General features: G+C 42.5%; 1 protein-coding gene across 14 annotated transcripts in view; it reads left to right on the top strand.

The window, feature by feature from the left end:
- FBRSL1 (fibrosin like 1) overlaps nucleotides 1-24755 on the top strand; it is a 545433-nt gene that overhangs the window by 275872 nt on the left and 244806 nt on the right. For all 14 annotated transcript variants that reach the window (XM_044275607.1, XM_044275611.1, XM_044275609.1 and 11 more), the window contains one exon: nucleotides 5712-5747. In XM_044275607.1, coding sequence (XP_044131542.1) covers nucleotides 5712-5747 — 36 coding nt within the window. The remainder of the gene's footprint in view (nucleotides 1-5711; nucleotides 5748-24755) is intronic.

Here is a 24755-nt window from a genome sequence, read left to right as displayed (position 1 = left end):
CGCAGTATGACTGCACCATGTGGTCATACCATAATGTCTCATGGTTAGACTACCTGTGTTTGACCTGGGTCAGTAATCTGTATAACATTGTCACAAATAGATATTATTTTGATTAATTGCATATTGGCATCCGGCATTTAGTTCATTATTGGTATCTCCTAATAAATATCCATATAAGAGGTATAGGTTCATTTTCAGAATATTCATTTATTGAGATAGCTGATAGATATTTGGTCACAACTGAAAAGTATTAATGGCTATATGCTGAAGCTTAGTTCATATGGATGTCAAGTTTATACACATGCAATTGATGCGCACCAGGGCTCCATACCCATTCCAAAATGGTTGATCTGTTTGGTATAAAGTTGTGGCGGTCCTAACTTGTAGGTGTGTATCCAGTCATTTATCGGTGTCAGTTTCTAGAATGTATCCAATGTGGTATCTGTACACCTCCAGTACACATGACTGTTTATATAGACCAGGGGGCAGCTATCAAACCCTGGACTGGATGGTGTTAACAGGTTCTATACAGCTTTACTGTAGGTATACTTATAGTGTTATTTAATAGCTATTGGTCACATTTGTTGTAGATAGTATCTTACTGACTGTCTGGTTGGATTACCAATCTACCAACTGCAGTATATTCACACTTGTATGGTAGAAAATCAGTGTCCTTTGTGTATACGAAATACAGTCATGAATATCTATTTTCTCTGTAATGAATAACCCCCGATCTTAAGGATCGGTCACATGGCCTAGGTGCAGTGCAGTCCCAGTCAAGCTAATGGGGCTGAGCTACAATACCAAGCACAGCCACTATGCAATGTATCGGGTCTCACAAATGCTAGTGAGAAATTAGCCTTATAGTAGAGGAAAAAAACATTGAAAACTCAATAATGAGCATTTCTGTGGTTTCAGTCCTTAGTCCAAGAGGTAAAGGAAAGAAAGATATTTAGAGAAACCATTCCCCACCACCACCTCACCCTGTAATAGGTCACCCAGCATCTTTTATTCTAATATATTAGAATAGAAAGCCTTGGCTGTTACTCTGCCGCAGTTTACAGAATGAAAATGGCTAGAATTCCTGAGATATTGGATTTAACATTTCAATAGCTATGCACGTAACACCCTCCGCCTACCACCCTACACGTGGGACTCATGTTGAGTTCTATTAATGTAAAATATGCTTCATAAGTACAGCCTGTCACACGGAAAGCTTTGTGCCAGTTAGATTCAATTGGACAGCTAATTTAGGTTTTAAATTGAAAACACTGCCTCTTTTTCAGCATGCAAAGCAGTGGGTGGAGAGGTGGAGGCCTCCGAGGTCTTCAAAACAGCAACACTCGGCATTAACCAGCTCGATGCCCGCAGTGATGAGGACAAACCCAGTGTGCAGATCTCCACACAGCCTAGGGGTTGTTGGCTGTATACTGCCCACAGAAATTAAGATATTTTTGCCATTTAAATTGTTTTTAGCCTTTAATTTATCTATCATAGGATATTTCCCACTGTGCGCCCGATCATCACTTACAGAGAACATGGTCCTGATGGTCATCTGCACAGAAATAAAACATTAACATGTTCAATAAATCTGGTGAATGATGGGGGTGGAACGTATCTCTGCCTCTGATATCAGAGAGTTGCACATGTTATTATTCTACTAAATTTTCAGTTATCCTCACCCATTCGTTTTTGCAGACTTTAGCAGCAATTATTTGCTATGTGTTAAATTAATATTCATGTTTGTTTTCAAGAATCTTGATATATCTTTATAGTTAAAGGGGTTGTCTCACTTCAGCAAATGGCATTTATTATGTAGAGGAAGCTAATACAAGGCACTTACTAATGTATTGTCATTACCCATATTGCTTCCTTTGCTGGCCAGAATGATTTTTCCATCACATTATACACTGCTCTTTTCCGTGGTTACTGCCATCCTGCAATCTAACAGCCATGGCCATTCTTGCACTCCAACTGTCCCATCCACCAGAGATGCCGTCACCTTTTCCTGTAATGTGCAAGCATGACCACTGCTGGACTGCAGGGTAGTCGTAACCCCTGGATATGAGCAGTGTATAATGTGATGGAAAAATGAAGAGAGGCAATATGGAGAATCACAATACATTAGTAAGTGCCTTGCATTAACTTTCTCTACATGATGCCATTTACTGAATTGAGACAACCCATTTAAATAAGTAACACCTCCCTGCCCATCGGAGTAAAAGATTATGGGCTCATGCACACGACCATATGTATTTTGCAGTCCGCACAAATTGCGGATGACGTCCGTCTGCATTCCATATTTTGTGGAATAGAACAGTCCTATCCTTGTCCGTAATGCAGACAATCATAAGACATGTTCCATTTATTATTATTTTTTTGCTACATGGACATACCGAAATGGAATTCCCATGAGTAACCTTCGTTTTTTTGCGGACCAATTGAAAAGAAAGGTCCGCAAAAAAAGAAAAAACTGAACAGACACTGAAAGAAAATACATTTGTGTGCATGAGCCCTAAGGCTAGCATGCTCCCGAGCGTAGTGCATACAGTGCGGCTTATCTGTGTATCGGTTTCCGCTGCAGATGATCATTTACTATATGGGAGAAGTTGGTTCCCAAACAGTATTTTCTGCCTTTAGTGTCCCTGCCTTTATTCTGCAGGGAAGGAGAGGGACTACGGGGGGAGGGGGGGGGGGAGGAGATATCTGCAGCAAATGTGTTTAAGAGCTGAAAGTATTTATTAAAAATGTCAGGAGAAAAGTGCTCCTGGCAGATTAAAGCTGTATTTGAGTTGACAGCTTTGACAGGCGAAAGTGATGGGAAGGGAGGAAGAAAAAAAGGGGTGGGGGACTTGCTGCATATTTCGTCTAGTGCTGATTCCTGGGATTGGGAGCACAGTCGTTCGTATTCAGATATGGGATGTTAATTAAGAAGTATGGCGGGGGGGGGGGGGGGGGGGACAATTCTCTGCAGGCACAACAATCAAGATTTTTAGCTTATTGGCAGATAAACGTCAGTTCCCAGATTGATGGTACATGGAGCACAGCAAATATAAAAATGTATTCTTATTTAATATTAGCAGCAGACCCCCCCCCTTCTTCCCTTCAGGGGGTGGGAGAATGGAGCATCATAAAGAGCTGTGGAGGCCAGAAGTGTTACTATGGCAACGGCTTGAACCTATCATACTTGTACGTAATGATGTGCTCAGCCCGGGTGCGCCATGTGGGGCCTTTTGATTGGTGGCAGAAATATATTATTAGACAAAGCGGCCAATAAGACTTTGTCGTTTTATCTGTGAGCAAAGCAGCTAAGTGTTCATAGGACAGAATATGCTTATTATTTTCCTACTTTAGAGGCCAGTACGAGCCTGCTTTATCCAATCTCCCTTGAATTCTGTATATGTATGTATGTATGTATGTATGTGTGTGTGTGTGTGTGTGTGTATGTATATATATATATAATATATGTGTATGTATATATATATAGAGAGAGAGCACAAATAAGCATTTCTACACGTTAGACCCTTACTTTGCACCTTGTCATGTAAATAATTCTAGCATCTCTGTGTAATTGTTCTCTTACTCTTTTAAGATGTTACGATCCGTGTTAAAATCCATACATGGCCTTGCATAATAGCTGTAAAACATGGGGAATTTTTTTTTTCTTTTTCTTTTATCTGTTCATGACCCAGCTTAAGAGCTGCCTGTGTTTTAATGGATTTTCTCCCTCGCTCAATTGAATGGATTGTCCCTCATTATCATTTAAATAGAAGCCTCAGTCCCTGTGAACATGGAAAATTTGAATGTGGTTGTAAAGCTGTGATAATGTGAAATATTCTGAAGGTGAAGGGAGGGTGTGAGGAAGGAGGGAGCGGAAAAGGAAAGGAGAAAAAAACCTAATGTAATTGTTGTAGATTTCTGATTTCCCTAGTACCACCCACTACATGATGGGAAAATAGACTAATAATTGTCTCTGTGGCCTTGCCAAACTGGCTGCCCTATTTAGCTGAAGCTAACGCTCTAATTGTCAAGTCTGACCCCCCCCCCCCAGATGAATGAAGATGTATTCGGGCACAGCAAGGGCTAAACATGAGTGATACCAAGAGGCAAAGATTAAATTGGCAATTATTGGCTTAGCAGGAAAGGTTGGCAGGTGCACAGAGCTCCTCTGACTCACCCGGGGAAAAGAGGAAGTGCAGCTGCATTATTCACCCCTTTGCTGTGCTTAACTTCTTCATTGCCGTAGCTTATAACAGTCATACATCTGTTGTGTATAGGGAGTCATAGGGTCGTTGTGTAATTTACATAATCGTCTACAAAATCTTCAAAGTGTGGTTTTGCAAAAATAGTTTCTTAATTTATAGAATTAGATTGCTAAGACCTAATAAGGATCTGCGGATCCTTCATTTTTAAATAGTTAAATGATGGAGAAGGATTTTAGCAGTCAAAATATCACAACAAACAGAAATAGAAACATACGTTGGTCATACATTAGATAATTGTGAACAAGTCCCACCTACAATCTAATGTATATGGAGCTGTCATTCAATGTTTACCCTTTGTTTCACAGCTTAAATACTTTGTATTTGTTTTCATCACAAGTGCGTCTTTCATGCCATTTATGAGTATGTTTTCTAGATTTGCCCAATTTGACATTTACTTTCTGTTTATCTCTTGATGGTGGAACATCTTGATATTACTAGAAAGTGAGGGGGACACTGCCAATATCCATGTTTAGTAGATCCACAGTTTACAAACTGCAAAACACATACTGTTGTGTGCATAAGGACTAGCTATAACTTTAAAAAAGTAGACCTTACCATAGTAAAGAGAGTTGCCAGAAACCCATCATTTTTCTCAATATCACTTAGGGCTCATGCACCCGACCGTTGGTGTTTTGCGGTCTGCAAGTTGCGGATCTGCAAAACACTGATGCCTCCTGTGTTCATTTTGCAGAATGGAAAGGCCGGCCCCTAATAGAACAGCGTTATCCTTGTCCGTAAAATTTTTTATTTTTTTTGCTGAACGGCCATGTGGACATACGGACACGGAATGCACATGGAGCCATTTTTGTTTTTCCATGGTTGTTTATTTTTTGCGACCCCATAGAAGTGAATGGTTCTGCATATGGGCCGCAAAAAAAAAGAATGGACACAGAAAAATAGTACGTTTGTGTGCATGAGCCCTTATACTACATTCACATATGCATTTACAAATGCAGCAGAGGAACGGCCTGCTGTAGTTCACTGAATCCAGCATAGCCACATAATGCCTGCATGGATGAATCCCCATGGACTAAGGATGATGGTAAAATACCGACTTGCGGACAGACAGAAGTTGTGCATGCAGAAGTTTTTGTCTGGCCGAAAATTTGCATTTATGAAAGCTGCCTGGTGCCCATCGGATCCCATCATAGTCAGTAGGGTCCAGCGTGCACAGCATGATCCAGATCCGGTGAACTCTCGCAGGCTGTTCCTCTGCCAAAACAGCCTGCCAGATTTGTAAATGCATATGTGAACATAGCATTGCTTGAAATTCAGCTGTAATATACGGTATTTTTTCTTCATTTTGGGAATATTTCACATACATTTACCTTCAGTTGGGTCTGATGTAAACTACTCCTAAAAGAACAAAAATGAAAATTTGGCAATTTCAGAATTCAAAAACTTGATGAGTTTGTCTTTGCTGACCTTCCTTTCTTTCCTCCGCAGAGCTCAGCTCAGTCACTTTCTGGACGCGGCTACTCAGTAAGTGTTTTCTTTCCTTGTTATGCCTGCTAGTGAGTAGATCATTTGCTTGAAAGAGTAATGGTCCAGTTGGTCTACACCTCCTTGGAAAGAAAGTACTTCATTATCAAATACTTCTATCAAGTTCAGATGTTGTCCCTAGAGTCTTGCACTTTGTATACACTAACGGTAAAACAGATCTGGCAGACTGTTTCAGCCGGGAACAGCCTGTCGGATCCATCCTATTCGGACACAGCCGGCAATCCGTCCAGCCCCATTGACTATAATTGGGTCCGGCGGAGATCCTTCCACAACCCGGCAAATATGCAGAGGAACGGCCTTACAAATACCGCAACACACAGCAGTTTTTGTCCAGCCGCCACTTAGACCCCATTATAGCCAGAACGGCCTGCCAGATCTGTTTTACCGTGATTGTGAAACAGGCCTAAGTGAAGTGCACATTAGATTGAAGTGGCTGAAAGATTAGTGAACATTCGGTTGTACCTTTTTGGACAATGACGCACATATCAAGAGGTTTTTGGTTTTTAGGTGGAAGAGGATTGTAGGAAAAATATTTGCATGAAAAATCATGGCTGAGAATTGTGAGAAATAGTAAAAAATAAATAAAATCATCCATCTGTTGCGGTAAACAGTTTAAAGGGAACCTGTCACCTCAAAAATGCATCTACACCCGCCAGCAGTATCTTATAGTAGCCCGAAGTCTGATAATCATGTTTCATCCTGTAGTCCGATGCTGCATAAGCTCAAAAGCACTGTTTATTCTCCATCAGCGCTATATTGCCATTCAGCCTGAAGTCAAGGGGGCAGCGGCCTCCTTGCTTCAAGTCAAGGTAACCACGCACCCCTCCTGCCTGAGAGTGACAGCCTGCAGTTCATCCGCGATTGCCAAAGCCTCGCGCATGCGCGGTGCACTCTGTACTAGTGCGTGATCCCATCTCCTGCAGCCGCTGTTAGCTGCCATGAGGCATGGCATTCCACTCTTCTTGAAGTGCGGCCCTCAGGTCATTGAGGTTCTGGGGTACAGAGTTATGAGCCTCACAAGGCGACTCGGCTGATCCCATAGGTTTTCAATGGGATTCAGGTCTGGAGAAGACCACAAACAGAGTGCAGGCCTCTCTGTTTGAAGTACTCCAGTCTCCAGCAGCTGTTCCCTAATGATGCGGCCTCGATGAGCTCGTTCATGAAGATGTATTTAGGCCTGTGTTGTTCATCCAGAGGCACAATGACTGGATTAATGATATCATTCAAGTGGTATGGACTTGTCACTCACTAGACACCTCCCCACGCTGTAACGCCACCAACACCAAAGGCTTATCTGGTGACAACAGTGGCTGATGCATAGTGCTCTCCTTGACGTCTCCAGCGTTGTTGGTGGCCATCATTTCTGCTCAGCGTGAATCCACTTTCGTCAGTGAACAGCACTGAGGCCGAATGGTCCCTCGTCCAGCGGTGGCCCATGCAAAACGATGATGCCTGTGCCTGGTGGTGTGGTCGGGTACCCTTGCAGGTCGTCTAGCATGCAGACCATGCTGATGTAAACTGTTTTGAATGGTCTGACGTGACACTTGAGTGCCTCTCACCTCTCTTAAATGTGCCTGGAGTTGTGTGCCATTCATCATCCAGTTCCGCAGGGCATTGTTCACAATGAAGCGGTCATCAGTGTGGGATGTTGCCAAAAGACATCCACTTCATCCACTTCTATGCCTTTCTGTGACTCTTCCAGTCTCTCTCTGTGTTGCAACCTGCTGATGAAACTCTGTGGCACTCTAAACCGTTTGAGAGCATCCTGCTTGAAGCCTTGCAGTGGCGAGGTACAGTTGATCAGTTGTTAGGTGTCATCTTGGTCTCATGATGTCAAAGTGTGAACAGCATGATGAGGAGGACTGTTTAAATACCAATTCTAATTGAACCAGGAAATTCATTGAGCTCATTTATTTTGAGTAGTATATGTCCTTTCATTAAGACTAGTGAAAAGTGACAACATTTCTAAATCACATTTTCTGCGTCAGAAAATCACTTCTTAAGCTTTTTTAGCCTTTGGCTGAATGCCATTTACTAGCAGTCGCTAATATATACTATACCCTATGGATAAAGAAAAAACCAGAACAAATAAAGTGGGCCGTACCTCTTTCCATATTTTGGACCAGTACAACAGTTAGGGCTCGTTCATACGAACGTGTGATGCCTTTGCCGTATTGCGGACCGCATTTGCGGGTCCGTAATCCACGGGCACCATTCCGTGGCCATTCTGCATCACTGATGCGGACCCATTCATTTTAATGGGTCCGCAAATCCGGAGATATGGAACGGAACAATACGGAGTGCTTTCTGGAGTTCCGTTCCGTGCTTCCACACTGCAAAAAGATAGAACTTGCTCTATCTTTTTACGGAACGGAAGGATCGCAGACCTAATCAAGTAAATGTGTCTGCGATTCCCATGCGCCTGCCCCGAGGACGGTGCCCGTGCATCCCGGAACGCAATTTGCGGTCCACAGCACGGGCTTCACACGTTCGTGTGAACGAGCCCTTAGACTAATATATTGCTGGCATAGATTTGTCATTTTCTAAGCCAAACAGGCTTAGAAAATGATGAATGGGACGGGACCGACGGCCCGCCTCCTTTTTCCACCACCTTGGAAAAGTGGCTTGAGCGGGGAAAAGTCATAGATTTAACCTCAAATTGCCCTTGCAGCTGAATCTGCGACAAAAATACGCCAAAAAGTGGCTTACGTTGCTTCATAAATGACTGCACCAGATTTATTATCCAGTCTGAGCCCAATTGATCAGGTGCAGGTCTAAACAGCCTGTCTAAACTTACCACATTAGCATTAGTAAATCTGGGCCATTGTGTTTTGGATAGTAAAGGATACCTTCACAGTCAATAGACAAGGCTTTTGAAGTTCATCCAACAGCTATTTAAAATGCATGGGCTGCTTAAGAGGCTAAAACTGGTCTGAAGGAATTTTGCTCTTAAAAAGGTGAGAGTTTATAGATGTCATTTGCTCGGGCAGCAACATTTATGTTCTGGTCTGTAGTTGGGGTGCCCTCTTTAAAAGCTGCTCAAATATAGAATTCTATATAATGATGCACATGGCTTACATGGCTTTTAAAGCTTTTATTCTGTAACTTTTCTGGCTTGTAAAATGGTAACAATTTTTATTTTTATTTTGTTGCTAATCCCTTTTATTGTCATGCAGTGTGTTATAACCAATGTTCAAAAGGTACTATATCTTATTCAATATTTTACTGATTTTATTTATTTTGCGATATAATTGCACATTTTTTAGGACTCCAACTTTGATGCTGCTGTTTAACCCCTTTGTGACCACCCATTCACCGTTTCACGTCAGTCACTAAGGGGCCTTAGGCTCAGCCGCCGCTTTTTCACATGAGAGCCACAGCCCTGGTCTATCAGCCCGGACTGGCAGGAGCGCCAATCCGGGCTGTTTAACACTTTACATGCCGTGGGCAATGGTACCCACCGCATGTAAAGTGCTGACAAAGTGAGCGGACTCCCTCTGTCTCCCATCGGCACCCCGCAAATGCGATCGCGGGGTGCCAATGTGTGTAAAGGCTGGCTGGGGTCTTGTGTAGGCCCCAGACCAGCCTTTAGTAATTTCCAGCAGGCTGCACCTTTCTGGCGCAGCCTGCTGGTCAATGTTAGAATAGCACTGATAATAAAATGCAATGCACTATAGGGATAATGCATTTCATTTTAAAATCAATTTAGAATGTTGTCTGTTATAGTCCCCTTGTGGGACTATTAAGTGCTAAAAAAAAGAAAAGATTTATTCTATTTAAAAAAATCCAATTTAAAAAAAGTACCCTTTTTTCCATTGAAAATACACTTCTCAATAAAAAGAAATTGAAAAAAAAAAATCTCCCCCATATGTTTGGTATTGCCGTGTCCGTAACGACCCAGACTACATAAATATCACGTAAATTATCCCCTACAGTGAATGCCGTAAAAAAAAAAAAGACAGAATTGGTATCACTGACTCAGAGAATAAAGATATAATTTTATTTATACCGAAAAATGAACGCCATCAATTTTATAATGTAAAAATGCAGTGGCAGTATTGCTGTTTTTCCCATCTCCCTCCCAGAAAGCGTTAATAAAAGTTAATCAGAAAGTTACGTTTACCCCAAAATGGGGCCTTTAGAAACTACAACTTGTATGGCAAAAAATAAGCCCTCATAAAGCTATATAGACAGAAAAATAATAAAGTTATAGGTCTTGGAATGCGACGATGAAAAAAAATGAAAAACGCTTTGTCAGTAAGGCCCAAAACAGGCTGGTCGCAAAGGGATTAATGGGTTACTGACTAAAGTGTATGGCTCTTTCACCCTTGCATCATACAACAGAAATAGTCATTGGCCTGCTTTGACATGGCTGACAGTGGGCTTGACATCTAATAGGCTGTATTATAGAAGAAAGTCACCAAATCAGGAACTAATGAGGAGCTAAAACTCAGACACAGATCAAGATGTGTGAACTTGAATAAAAGCCTTCCTTGGCAATTGTTCTTCTGCTTATACATAAGTGGCACATAGTAAAAACCTGTCTTCCTCACCCCTCATCAGTAATACAGGACTATCATGTAGCAGACCTTGAAGAGAGATTGGAAAGGATAAAAGTTAGAAATGGAAACTGAGCAGCTCAGCATAACGCATCCAGCATATCTTTCTCTAACTGGTATTCATTTTAATGGTTACAATGCTTCTTTTGGTGGTGGTGGGGGGGATAAAGGAACAAACCTAAGGTTGGAAATAGAATTCTTTAAAGGAAAAAGAGGTCTCTGGAAAATGACCTATTGTTGACCTATGTTGGTGATGTTTTTTTAAATTAAAAATTCTTAAAATTCTGCAGTTTTTGCATCTGAACCACCATACCAGTATTCTGTTCCACCACAGAAGCAGAATACCAGAATTGCTGGATCTGGAATATGCTGGGCACTGGTGGCGCCCAACAGATCCCCATTCACTATAAGGGGATAAGGTAGGTGTTGGGCATAAATGCTGGCTTACCATTGCAGTATTTCTCCAGCAGAATGCTGGCGTTTATGCTGGGAACCTGCCAGATCCCGGCGGTGTCCAGCTATGCCGGATACGGTGTACTCTGGTAGTCTCTTCCTCTGCTGAAACAGGCTACTGGGGAACACACCAGAGATGTACATCCAGGCTCGGACTGGCCCACAGGGGTACAGGGGAATCCCCCGGTGGGCCCCTAAGCAAGGTGGGCCCCTAGTCTCCCACCCCCTGCACAAGTGGCACATAACACAGTAGACTTACTGCACTACATACATATATTCAATGTACAGCACCTCAACCAGCCTGTGTTTCTATAAAAAACTAAAATTATTTATTATATTCAAATGTATCGTGGGCCCCCAAAATACATTTTACTGGTGGGCCCTACATCATATAGATATCTACAGGCTTTTCTGTTGCTTTTTTCGTGGCAATAAAACTGGAAAAGTTTACATTGCAGGGAGTAGGATTTTTCAATATTTGATTTGCAGTAAGCAGTTGACAATTTAGCAGTTTTTAGGGCAAGCTTCTGTGTCATTAGAAAAGGTCATACAAATTATGACCTCAGTATCATGTGTCATTTTCCATGGAAGCAATTCTAGGAACTTTTTCCAGAGCTGCTACTTTAGGAAGAACTGTTGTCAAACCTGCGTGTAATTTTGATGCTCTTTGTTTGCCTTTGCTTATATATGGCTTTTGTGACGGACCTTTTAGGTATGTATGGACCCATTCATTTCTGCAGGTCCGCCAAAAAAAAAAAAAAACATCCATGCTGCCCGACTGCAAATGTTAGAACCAGTCCTATTCTTGTCCATTTTGCGGACAAGAATAGTTGTGGTTTTTTTTCTTTTTTTTTTTTACAGTCGGTCCTGTGAAATTAGCAGATAGCTCACGGACTGCATCTTGTTTTTGCAGATCCGAGATTTGAAAACTGCAAAACGGATGCAGTTGTGTGCAGGAGGCCTTATCATAGGAGATTCTTCAATTGCCCTCAGGCAAGGCAAAATATTTCATGGATTACTTCTAGTTAAAGTGTTTGAGTATGGCTGGGTCACTTATAGCTGGATGTGGTGAAGTACTTTGGTAGAGGTAATATAGACAGTTTGATCCATACAGTGATATAATGGTGTCTTACAACAGTAGCGTGTCTTATTCCGCATGTAAGTTGTTCCAACTCCGAGATAGGCTCCAGTGACATGTGCGTCTTCTGTGATCAGCAACTAAACCCACAGTGGAAGCAATATCCAGTGGGATCCTATCTCCTTTGTGTGTTACAAATACCTTAAAGAATAAATGCCCTAAGCTGTCTCTTTGAAGCACTGTCACATGGGATAAGCACGCTTACCGGATCTACACATTGTGGCGGTAGAGGAATAAACAGCCGTAAATAATCTGCCACTTGTCTACTGGGATGTGAAGACTGAGTTCAGGGGGATTTGGCTTCTGTGCAGATGCTGGAGGGGGAGGGAGGAGAGGTTATGATCTGAGCTGGGATGCAGGCTAGAGAGATAACTGGATTTCCCTCTGACACATTGATGTATGTGGCAGGATTTTCAACCCATGTCAACTTTCCAAACTAAAAACTCCTGAGCAGTATGAGTGAATTTATCTGTATTTTCTAAACTGTTCAGTCAGGTAGATTGTACTGATGCCTGGGTTTTTACAAAACAAGCATGTAAGAAGTGTCAGCATTTGAACGCTAAGGCTTTAAGGGTCTATTGGACACCCTGAGCACGCAGACAACTTCCCTCCTGGCAATCGCTTGCCCAGGAGACTGCTACTGTTACATGCAGCGATCTCCTCAGCAACATGGGGAGGAGCAATCGCTATACCAGCATTCTGAAAGATCTGGATTGCCCGATGAATGAGCATTTGCTTGTTCATCGTGCAGTCGGCGGCAGTACACTGCAAGATGATGGCTAACGAGCGATCATACGAATGCTAGTTAGCAATCATCAAGCAGAAAATCTACCCGTCTAATATACCCTTAAGATTGTTAAAATTAGGGACAAATGGTAAAGGGAAATCTGTCATCACATCCCTCAATAGAAACCCGAAGTAAAATGTTAAGGGTGTATTAGACGGGCAAAAAGTCGGCAGTCGGCACAAAGTAATCTTGCCAGTGCTGGACAGTACAGCCGACTTCAGCCCTTGCGAGCATTAGTGCATATGCAGTATGGCCCTGACTGCCAAAGTGATGGCATATGCACATACACAGGGCCAGGTAGTGGTGATGTATCTCGCCTGGCTCTATCACTCAAAGCAGAGGGGGTAAGGCGGGCAGCGATAGGGAGCAGGGTTTTGGTGCAACAGTTATACCCTCATTACACCAAAAAGCTGCATATAAGAAAATCTAAGATTTCTCTGCAATGCAGGCAATGATCTGGTTGGGGACAAAAACGTTGGAATCTGGATACCATGGGTCATCTAACAATTCACTTGGATTACTATTGAGGTATACGGTGACAGACTCCCTTTAATTTTACCTGTTGTAAAAGATAATGCAGTCATTGAATCTAGGCCAAGTAGTGAATTAGGGGAACAGTTCCAAAATGTGGATAGTATATTGTTTGGGCAACCCATTTTTAGTTCTTCCAAGATGAGTTTCAGAGTGACTGACTGAAAATAGAATTTGGAAAAGGGTCCTCCAAAGTGAGCTCTTAAAGGGCCAGTTCACACAACAGATTTTTATAAATCAGCGCGGAATACACACTTTTATTCACAGCCTGAAAAAACGCGCTTTTTTGTGTGTGTGGTTTTTAACACACATGGGTGTTCACTTAATTACAAAGCTGAATTTTCTGCTTGAGGTTTTTAAAGCAGATCTGCGCCCCCAAAAAAGTGCAGAAAATGCAAAAAAAATGCATGGACTTACATAGAGCTGTTTGTTTTTTTTTTCAGCTTATTTTCAATTTGAAATTCAGCGCTGATTATGCCCAAAGATAGGGCATGCTGCTACTTTTTTCCACATTTCTTTTTTACTTGTGTAAAAAAAAAAAAAAAAAAAAAAAAGGGCCGTTTCCCATTGAAATGAATGGGAGGGCTGTTCTGAGACCGTTTTGGAGCCGATTTTGAGACTGTGTGAACTGACCCTAGGGGTGTCTGCACAAGTTGAGGAATATGCACTTTTTTTCTCGTGCAGAAAAATCACAGCATAATACAGCACCAGCAAAGTGTATGAGATTAGACAAATCTCATGTACACTTTTTTTTCATATGGAAATTGACCTGCTGTGCAAATTTTTTACATCTGCTTCAAGTACATACTTAGCTATTTATTTTTTTATTTATTTAATTATTTATTTCTTTTTTTGTACGGATTTCACCCTTTTCAATGCAAGGGTGAGATAGGAATGCTCATTAGCGATCATCTGCCAGAAAATCTGTGGCGTAGAGGAATAATAAGTTCCCCTGCTGCTGTATGGGGATGTATGATCTTTTATTACCAGCATAACCCCCCATTAATATATAACTAACCTTTGTAAGGCCCCTTTCACATGAGCGAGTATTTCGCGCGGGTGCAATGCGTGATGCGAACGCATTGTGCCCGCATGGAATCCGGACCCATTCATTTCAATGGGGCTGTGTACATGTGCGTTGCTTTTCATGCATCACTTGTGCGTTGTGTGAAAATCGCAGCATGTTCTATATTCTGCAATTTTTCACACAACACTAGCCCCATAGAAGTAAATGGAGCTGCGTGAAAATCGCATTGCATCCGCAAGTAAGTGAAGATGTGATGCGTTTTTCACAGATGGTTACTAAGAGATGTTGTTTGTATCACGAGCGTGCAAAACGCATTAAATCGCATTGCACCCACGAGCTAATAACTGAGCGCGATCGTAGACAAAAGTGAATGACTTTGATTGCCAAATCGCGCATTTTTCACTGAACACATTTGCAACGCATCCAGACCTAATCCGCACACGCTCATCTGCAAGGGGCCTAAGTGTCATTTATAAGGTTTATTTTGTTATTTTCCTAGTAGTTTCTTTGGGTACTAGTCATTAACACAGAGTAAGGTCTCATGCACACGACCGTTGTGTGTTTTGCGGTCCGCAAACCACGGATGGTGCCTGTGTGCATTTCACAATTTGCGGAACGGCACGGACAACCTTTAATATAACTGCCTATTCTTGCCTGCAAAATGCGGACAATAATAGGACAGGTAATATTTTTTGGCGGACCACGGAACGGAGCAATGGATGCGGACAGAACATTGAGTTCTGTCCGAATCTTTTGCGGCCCCATTGAAGTGAATGGGTCCGTATTCGAGCGCCAAAACTGCAGCTCGGATGCGGACCAAAACAACGGCCGTGTGCATGAGGCCTAACTATGGCCTCTGGCTGCACAAGGAATGTAACAGCTTGTGGAGAGATGTGGTTATCTATATTCCTGAGGTGAGGGTAAACTGTGAATATTCCTACTCTACTCTTAGAATAAGGCCAATTTGTAAATGACCATATTTTCATTCCACGCCCGATCCACATTTTTTTCAGATCGCACATGGGCACATTCATTTCTATTGGGCCACATAAAATGGGGATAGCACACAGATGTCATGCAGAGCCATGGCTTGCAGAATACAAAATACATATGCTCATGTGCAAGTGGTCTTCGTTTTACTCCATTATGATGAGATCAGTTGATGAAATGCATAGAATAACGTGGGAAGTTTATTATACCTCTACGCTGCAGATTTGGCATTCAAAAATTGAAAAACACAGTTTTTCAACTTTTCAAAGACTATATTTAGTCACAACTGGCATTTCTACACCTCCCTAGCCAGTTTCCTAAAAGGGGCATGGGAAGGGTGGTATGTTGGTGGGCCATCGGTCCTCGGCACATTCATCGTCACTTACTCCAGAAAAATGACGACTGAAATCTATGCCATCTATGAGCTAGAGTAGATTTCTGGTACACATACTGCCAGAGGAGGTCTGCGCCAGCCTCCTCTGACTATGCAGGCCGTAACACACCAGTCTGATAAATCGGGGCCATATTATCTTGCCCAGATATAGGCTACCTGCACCCGTTGCATATTATGCATGGTTAGTATCACGGCGTAATACAGTAGAAGCAAACCATGTGAGATTTGATAAATCTCATATACAATTAGCTTATTTTTTCTGTGTGGGAAATTGACCTGATAGGCTGCGGATTTCTAAATCTCAGTTGTGTGATTTTATCATTTTTTGATTTTTTTTTTTGTGAGTGACTGCAAAGCGTGAGATCTGCAGCAAAGCCTCATCAAATCTGCAACAAAAATTGCAAGTAATACATGATCCGTGCAAAATTTCTGTTTTCAGCAGTACAGGTACCCATAGGCTGCAGCTCCCTAAACGCTGCTTGAAATGGTTCTGGGAGCTATTTACGCTGCCGCTTCTCATCCCACTTGAAATGGTTATCCCGATAAGTTCACATGGTTAACAAGTGTTAACAAAAAATATCAGGCTGTTGCTTGGCCCCAGCTTTCCCCATTTTCTAAAGGAGAAAATAACTTGTATTCACACAGGAAGAGAGAGCTGTCAAGAAAGCTAATGCTGTTATCACTGTGCTCGCTGTGGTCATACTCCCATTGTCCGCGGCTAGCCAGCCTCAGCTTTGCTGCGCCTTGAGTCACTTAGCCCTAAATACAGTCATTTTCTTTGCTGCTGAAGCTTAGGGTTGTGTGGGAAGGCAGAGGAGCCCCGGCTTTCTCGCTGTGGTTTCCCCATTGCAGTGTAGCGGAAAAGCTTAGGCTGCCTAAGACGGAAATCACTTGGTTAGCTGACGGCCACCGAGCATGCAGATAAAATCAGCTTTAGCTTTTTTGTGTCTCAGAAGGATGAATGAAAAAAGAACCTGCAGTAAGGATTTCACTGTCGACTGCCTCTCGAGCAAATCATACTTTTCTCATGAAAAAACATATATGTTTATTGGTAGGAATATTGCTTGTGTGTGAGGCCTTTGTTTTATCCATCACTGTGCCTTTGTGTTTCTTTATTTTATCCTGCCTTCTATTCTATTCACCATTTTCAAATGTGCTGCTAAGATTATATATGAATGCAAATGTAAAATTGGCCCTTCTGTCAAGACCTCCCAACAAGAAGACTGCTGAAGTGCCAGTGTGTGAATGACTACATGAGATTAATGGGCAGTTCCACATTTTTCAGAAGTTTCAAGATAACAGGGAAATTATAGGTAGTCAGTTTGAACATGGCGTCTGAGCTGCAGGCAGCATGTTATAGTCCAGGAGGAGCTGAACAGATACAGTCCTGATCAAAAGTTTAAGACCACTTGAAAAATGGCAAAAAATCATATTTTACATTGTTAGATCTTAACAAGGTTCCAAGTAGAGCTTCAACATGCAACAAGAAGAAATGAGAGTGAGACAAAACATTTTTTGAGCATTCAGTTAATTGAAAATAACGATTAAACTGAAACAGGCTGTTTTTGAGCTGATCAAAAGTTTAGGACTACATGCCTTTAAAAGGCCAAATCTGTGCAAAGATGTGGATTCATTGTAATTTTCTGTCAAGCAGTCACACATTGTGATGGCAAATGCAAAAAAAAAACTCTCCCTTTTTTTAACGTGGTCGGGTTGTTGAACTGCATAAGCAGGGTCTCTCACAGCGCGCCATCGCTGCAGAGGTGGGACGCAGTAAGACAGTCATTTGGAATTTCTTAAATGATCCTGAGGGTTATGGAACAAAACAGTGAAGTGGAAGACCCAACAAAAATGTCATTAGCACTGAGTCGGAGGATCCAATTGGCTGTCCGTCAAGACACTGGACGATCCTCGACCCAAATTAAGGCCCTTACTGGTGCTGACTGCAGCCCCATAACCATCAGACGGCATCTGAGACTGAAGGGCTTCAAAAACAAAAAACGTCTTCAAAGACCTTGTCTCCTTGAACGCCACAGAACTGCTCGTTTGGACTTTGCAAGAGAGCACCAAACATGGGACATTCAAAAGGTGGAAGAAAGTTTTATTCTCTTATGAGAAAAAATGTAACCTTGATGGTCCTGATGTTTTCCAACGTTACTGGCATGACAAGCAGATCTCACCTGTTTTCTACGCGCCACAGTGGAGGGGTGCCATAATGGTCTGGGGTGCTTTTTCCTTCAGTGGAACAATGGAGCTTCAGGAAGTGCAGGGGCGTCAAACGGCCGCTGGCTATGTCCAGATGTTGCAGAGAGCATTCCTCATGACTGAGGGCCCTCGTCTGTGTGGTAACGACTGGGTTTTTCAACAGGACAACGCTACAGTACACAATGCCCGCAGGACAAGGGACTTCTTCCAGGAGAATAACATCACTTTTTTGGCCCATCCTGCAAATTCCCCTGTTCTAAATCCAATTGAGAACCTTTGGGGATGGATGGCAAGGGAAGTTTACAGAAATGGACAACAGTTCCAGACAGTAGATGGCCTTCGTGCGGCCGTCTTTACCACTTGGAGAAATGTTGCCACTCACCTCATGGAAATGCTTGCATCAATCATGCCGAAACGAATTTTGGAAGTGATGAACAATAACGGCGGAGCTATTCATTACTGAGTTCATGTTTGGAAGTTGGATTTCTGTTTTGGGGGCGGAGTTTTTTTTTTTTTTGGGAGGTGTGGTCCTAAACTTTTGATCAGCTGAAAAACTGTTTTCATTAAATTGAATGCTCAAAAAATGTTTTGTCTCACTCCCATTTCTTCGTGTTGCATGTTGAAGTTCTACTTGGAACCTTGTTGTTAAGATCCAGCCATACTAAATATGATTTTTTGCCATTTTTCAAGTGGTCTTAAACTTTTGATCAGGATGTATATAGCTTTATAGGGAAGGGGGGGGGGGATCTGTAAAACTTGTCATTTATACATTTATATTCCTGCTCTTTCTGGGCTTTGAAGTCAAGGAGGCAGTCCTATCAGTGACATAAATGTATAAAATACCAGTTTTACTGAATCTTTTCCCATACAATTAGACATAAATCTGCTCAGCCCCTCCTGATCCATAACATGCCTACAGATAACACTGCATCTTCATGGTAATAGGCAGGGGCAGACTGGCCATAGTCCCTACAGGAACATTTTCCAGTCGGCAAGCCAAGCCATCCTCACGGTCGCCGGTCACGTACATAGTGATCTGATGCGGTCCTCATTAATTAATGCTAGGGACATCTAGTACTTATGCACCTGGCTGGCAGAATAACGTGCCCTCTTGCATTTAGGCTGGGTCCAGACCCGAGCGTTTTACAGCGCGTTCCTACGCACTGTAAAACGCCCAACAGGCAAGAACCAATCATTCCCTATGGGAATGGTTCTCACCTGAGCATTTTACAGCGTGTACGATCGCGCTGTAAAACGCCCGACGCCCCAAGAAGTACATGAGTTTCTTTGGGGCGTCTTGTCGCACGTTCCCGTACATAGACTTTAGCGGGAACGCGCGACAATGGGCGTTCGCTTGTCTCTGTATGCGCGATTGCAAACGCCCATACAATCGTGCATACAGAGTGTACGTTCAAGTACGCTCGGGTCTGAACCCAGCGTTAACTGTATTGCAGTCCCCAGGACGTTGGTAGAGTTGAATGCTGCAGCAGGAGTGGCAGTATTTTGTATTGCACTTCAGTATTGCAGGCCCCACCTACTTATGTTGGCCATGCCTTTTGACCAGCCTACAACATAGAGCTACTTTTAGGTTGATTTTTCAGGGTCACGTTAAGTTCCCAGTCCGCTACTGATAACAGGTTCCCTTATAGTAGTGCTCCATGTAATATGCCATGTCAGAAGTAGCAGTGGCTTAATCCAAGTCAGTGTGACATAGTAGGAGCGGTTGGAACCTTTGTAGGACACTGACATATAACCTGAACGGTCATTTAACGAGGACCTGTCGTTCCAGATATTTGTATTCCACAAGAGAATAGCATTTATTCTTATGAATCTATGCTGTGTTATTCCTCTATTTGTCCTGCTAGAGGTATTTTCATAAAAATACTAATGGATTTTACCAGTTGGGGATGTGTCCCTGCACACACCAATATTAAGCATATACACTTATAATAATTAAAATAGTAATCACATTTTCTCATATTAGTAATCTCATTTTCTCATATTATAATCCTGCTATGTATTATTACGATTGATGTTCTCCATTCTCTGACCACCACTAGTAAAATTAATTGATTACTTTTTGTGTGAGTATTAGGGTACTTTCCCACTAGCATTATTCTTTTCATTCTGAATGGAAAGCAATCCGTTCAGTATGCATCAGGATGTATTCCGTTCCATCTCTTGTACGGTATTTCACCTGACAAAATACCGCAGCGTGCTGCAGTATTTTTCCGGCCAAAATCCTGGAACAATACAACACTTAATTCATTTCCATAGAAATGTATTAATGCCGGATCCGGTATCAAGTGTTCCGGAACGTGCCGAATCCGGTTTTCCGGTCTGCACATGCACCAGGCTTTTGATCTTTGAAAAAAATGTAAATACTGATCCGGTATTTCAACGGATCCGGAAAAAAAAGCAAACAGTTTGTATATGGCAGGCAGTTTCGTTGCCTAAACTGCCTGCCGGATTCTAAAAACGCTAGTGTGAAAGTACCTTTATTTTACTTATACGTCTATATTCTTAATATTGGCGTTCTGTGAGATTTGAGTAAGAGCATATGACATAAGTCAGTGTATTTTTGGGAAATATTAATTATTTGTGTCCCTGCACTGTCTGACACTGTCCAGTCAGAGCTGTCAATGTCAGCATGTGCAGGGACACCACCCAAACTGGTAACACCTAGGTGTACATTTATTCATAAACTTCTTGTAGGAGAGGTTCTATGTTTGGAAAGGTCCTATTTAAGGCCTCATGCACATGACCGTATTTTAGGTCCGCGTCTGATCTGCATTTTTTTACAGATTTCACACAGACCATTCGTTTCTATGGGTCCTGAAAAAATGTGGACAGCACATGGATGTCAACCATGTGCCGTCTGAATCTGTGTAACCATTCTGCATATTATAGATCATGTCCTTTTCTTGTCCGTTTTGCAGACAAAAATTGCCAGTTCTAGTAAAGGGAGTGAGAAAACTTGTACACAAATGTTATCCGTATTTTATGGATCACAAAATGTGTATGAGGCCTAAAGGGGATTTCAGAGATGGGGGGTGGGGGGGGATGACAAAAGGGCGCAAAAGCCATAAAATTGCAAAGGGATCATTACCCACTTCTCCAGCAGTCCCCGCTGGCAGGGTTGGATATGCTCACCAGAGGATCCTCCGGTGGGCCTAGGCTCTGATTCTATAGCGGGATGCAAAGGTCGAAGGGGAAAAAACATTTGTAGTTAATCACTTGCGTCTTGCATTTATCATTATTTATTTATTTTATGCCCTTATAGCACTACTATATTCCACAGCGGTTTACAGACATTAGCTTCAAGCTGTCCCCAATGGGGCTCACAATCTAAGGTCCCTATCAGTATTTCTTTATTTCTTTGATTCAAAATTATTTGACTTTTTTGATGATATGGGAGAGTTGTGCCCTGAGAATAATTTCCTCTGGTGGGCCCATGGAACCCTGGTCTAACCCTGCCCGCTCGTGTTTGTTGATTTGGCTGCGGCAGTGATGTGGTGTATGCCCACATGAGCCCTGCAGCCAATCACTATACTAGTGTATTACTGTCCAGCAGCGGCTGCATGAAGCGCATGGCATCATAGCAACCCATGGCGCCGTGCGCTCCAGCAGTCAGCAGGAATCCCGGCAGGGTTTTCTCGGCCGCGGAACACGGCCGTGTGCATTCGGCCTTACTGACATGAAGACACCGAAAATTGGGTATTTATGTAAGGGTCTGTTACACGAGCTGACACAGCGGGCAGTGATCAGAAGCTTTCTACTCGTTAGCTGCATTTACATGCAGCAGTGATCATGGGTCAGGGTTGCCAACCATCCAGAAACCGGTCAGTTTCCTTGTTTGTTGGCAGCACGAGAATGAAGATTTTAGGTGGTGCATGAAAATGAACAAGCGCTTGTGCAGGTGATTGGCGACACCTTTCCATGGAGCAGTGTTCACATGTGTAAAGGGCTTTAAAAGGTTCTTCCAGCATTCAGGAACTTTTTACAATTGGCCAGTACTGTGATTTGATCCTCTATAGAGGAACTGAGCGTGGGGAGCAGGTGAGGGGATTTCTTTAAGGCTACTATCACACTAGCGTTTTTGCTGGATCCGGCAGGGATCAGCAAAAACTCTTCCATTACTGATAATATAACAGTCTGCATCAATTATGAACGGATCCGGTTGCATTATCTTTAACATAGCCAAGACGGATCTGTTTTCTATTGTGTCAGAGGGGATCCGTCCCCATTGACTTGCATTGTGGGTCATGACGGATCCGTCTTGCTCCACATCCTAGGACAGAAAGCAAACCGCAGTATGCTGCGGTTGGCTCTCCGGTATGAGAACAGAACGGAATGCATTTTGAAGCATTCTGTTTTGTTTAGTTGCATTTTGTTACCATTGACAATGAATGGGGACAAAATGGAAACTCTTTTTTTTCCGGTATTGAGCCCCTACGATGAATCGTAATACTGGAAAATATTAACGCTAGTGTGAAAGTAGCCTAAGTATAGCAATTGTGAGACATTCCCGAATGCTGGAGTACCCCTTTAAGAAACTTCTCTTGACATGAAAAACCAAAGAATTTTGAAGACAACCTGCTGCACCCTATGTACAGAACATATGTTAGACCTTTGATATGTTTTCAGCAATAACCAGCGGCTACTATGGATACATTATATTGTGAGTCTTCCAATTAAAATTTTAAAAGATGAGTCTCCGTTTTTCTGGTACTCTGTATTCCTCCTCCAGGGTCTGGGGCATAATAAATCCTTGCTACAATGAAGCATCCATTTTAATCCCTGAAATATTTATTCATGCTGCAGAGTAGCCATAATTCACCTGCAGGCAGTCTCTGTTAATATGCATGTGTCTAGCAAATACATGTCTGCAAAAGATTTCTTGTCATGGTAGTCTGAGGAGGGAGGGAAAATAAGGCATCCTAAAATGTCACAATTTTATTTACATATTGCAATTATTAGTGTTGTGCCTCTTCTGTCAAGTGTTTGTATATTTTTAGGAAAGCTTCACTTACTACTACCCATCACTAGACCTGAACTCTATAGTTATCTATTCCAATAAATATCACAGATCAGAGATTATAAAAGCACACGTCATTGAAAATCCAGAACTGTCAGGAACAACATAAGGTAGAGCGACGATGAACCATTTCCAAACCGTCGGTTTATGGCATTTTTATGTCCTGCTGTCCTGCGTGCAGGTTTTCTGCCATACTGAGCTATGTTAGCCTACCATACAATGCTGTGTGAAATTAGAGGAGCAGAGTTCTGTAATGATAACTGAAAACAGGTCTGTCCCCCCGGATGGATCATGGCTTTGAAAGTTTTTTTCCAACCTTGGGATGGAGCCAGACAGGCACAGTATAATCGGTCTCAGGGAAATGAAGACATATTCTCTCCATTATTTCATTTGCTGGCTACAGACATTAAAGGCTGAGAGCTAATAATGACAGTCAAGGAAGAAGAAAGGCATTCTGGGAATTTGATAGCATGAGAATTCTTATTATCAGTCCTATTATCTGTAAGACAGGAAAACAGATTGGCAGAAGAGTTAGGCCTGTTTCACACGAGCATGACGGATTAGGTCCTGATGCGTTCAGGGTGCGTTCAGTGAAACTCACACCATTTTGCAAGTAAGTTCAGTCAGTTTTGTCTGCGATTGCGTTCAGTTGTTGTAAGGTTTGCAAACAACATCTCTTGGCAACCATCAGTGAAAAATGCACCGCACCCGCACTTGCTTCTGGATACACAATGCGTTTTTCACTGAAGCCCTATTCACTTCTATTGAGGCCAGGGCTTAGTGAAAAACGCAGAATATAGAACATGTTGCGTTTTTCACGCAACACAGAACTGAAATGAATGGGTCAGGATTCAGTGCGGGTGCTATGCGTTCACGTCACGCATTGCACCTGCACCGAAAACTCGCTTGTGTGAAAGGGGCCTTAGTGCAGACTCTGCAAATGGAATCTTAAAGGGGTTATTCAGGATTTTATTATTGTTGGCCTATCCTTGGGATAGCCATCAATAACTGATCAGCAGGGATACCCCCCTGCATCCCTGACTGCAGCGCTGCTCCAGTTGTGATTGGGCAGCTCTGCAGTCACCCAGCCTGACCACTGCACAATGGACAGCGTTGGAGCTATTGCAGAACATCTGATCAGTGGGGGGCCGGGTTATCAGACCCCTGCCAATAAGATGCTGATGGCCTATCCTGAGTATAGGGCATCAATAGTAAAATCCTAAAACACTTTAACGTGTGCTGCTATGTTCTGCATTTTTGGGGGACAATTCAGTCAGGAAGGAGTATTTTAACTCTAAAGCGATAGGCAAAATGTATTTTAAAAAGTTTTCTGTTTTTCATTTTGCAAATACTATACCATTTAAAGGTAAATGCAAATATCGTCCTTCTGTAACAGTCAACACAGAGCTAAAACTCCTAAGAAGTAACCCACTGTTTAGTTTACTGCTGCTGTGAGGAAAAGATGTTATCTCCTAGGATACTGTCACATTAGCGTTTTTTGCGGATCCGTCATGGATCTGCAAAAACGCTTCCGTTACAATACTACAACCTCATGCATCCGTCATAAACGGATCCGGTTGTATTATGTCTTTTATAGCCATGACGGATCCGTCTTGAACACCATTGAAAGTCAATGGGGGACGAATCCGTTTTCTATTCTTCCCAGATTGTGTCAGAAAGATCCGTCTTGCTCCAAACTGCATCGCGGACAGGCAGCGTTTTTCTATCCATGATGGGGACGCAACTAAACGGGACGGAATGCATTTTGGTGCATTTAGTTCAGGTTTGTCCCCATTGACAATGAATGGGGACAAAACTGACGTGTTTTCTTCCGCTATTGAGATCCTATGATGGACATCAATAGC

The sequence above is a fragment of the Bufo gargarizans genome, chromosome 1, assembly GCF_014858855.1.
Source record: "Bufo gargarizans isolate SCDJY-AF-19 chromosome 1, ASM1485885v1, whole genome shotgun sequence".
NCBI classification, from domain to species: domain Eukaryota; kingdom Metazoa; phylum Chordata; class Amphibia; order Anura; family Bufonidae; genus Bufo; species Bufo gargarizans.
The sequence above is the reverse complement of the archived record's forward strand: the minus strand, read 5'-3'. Positions and strand labels throughout refer to the sequence as shown.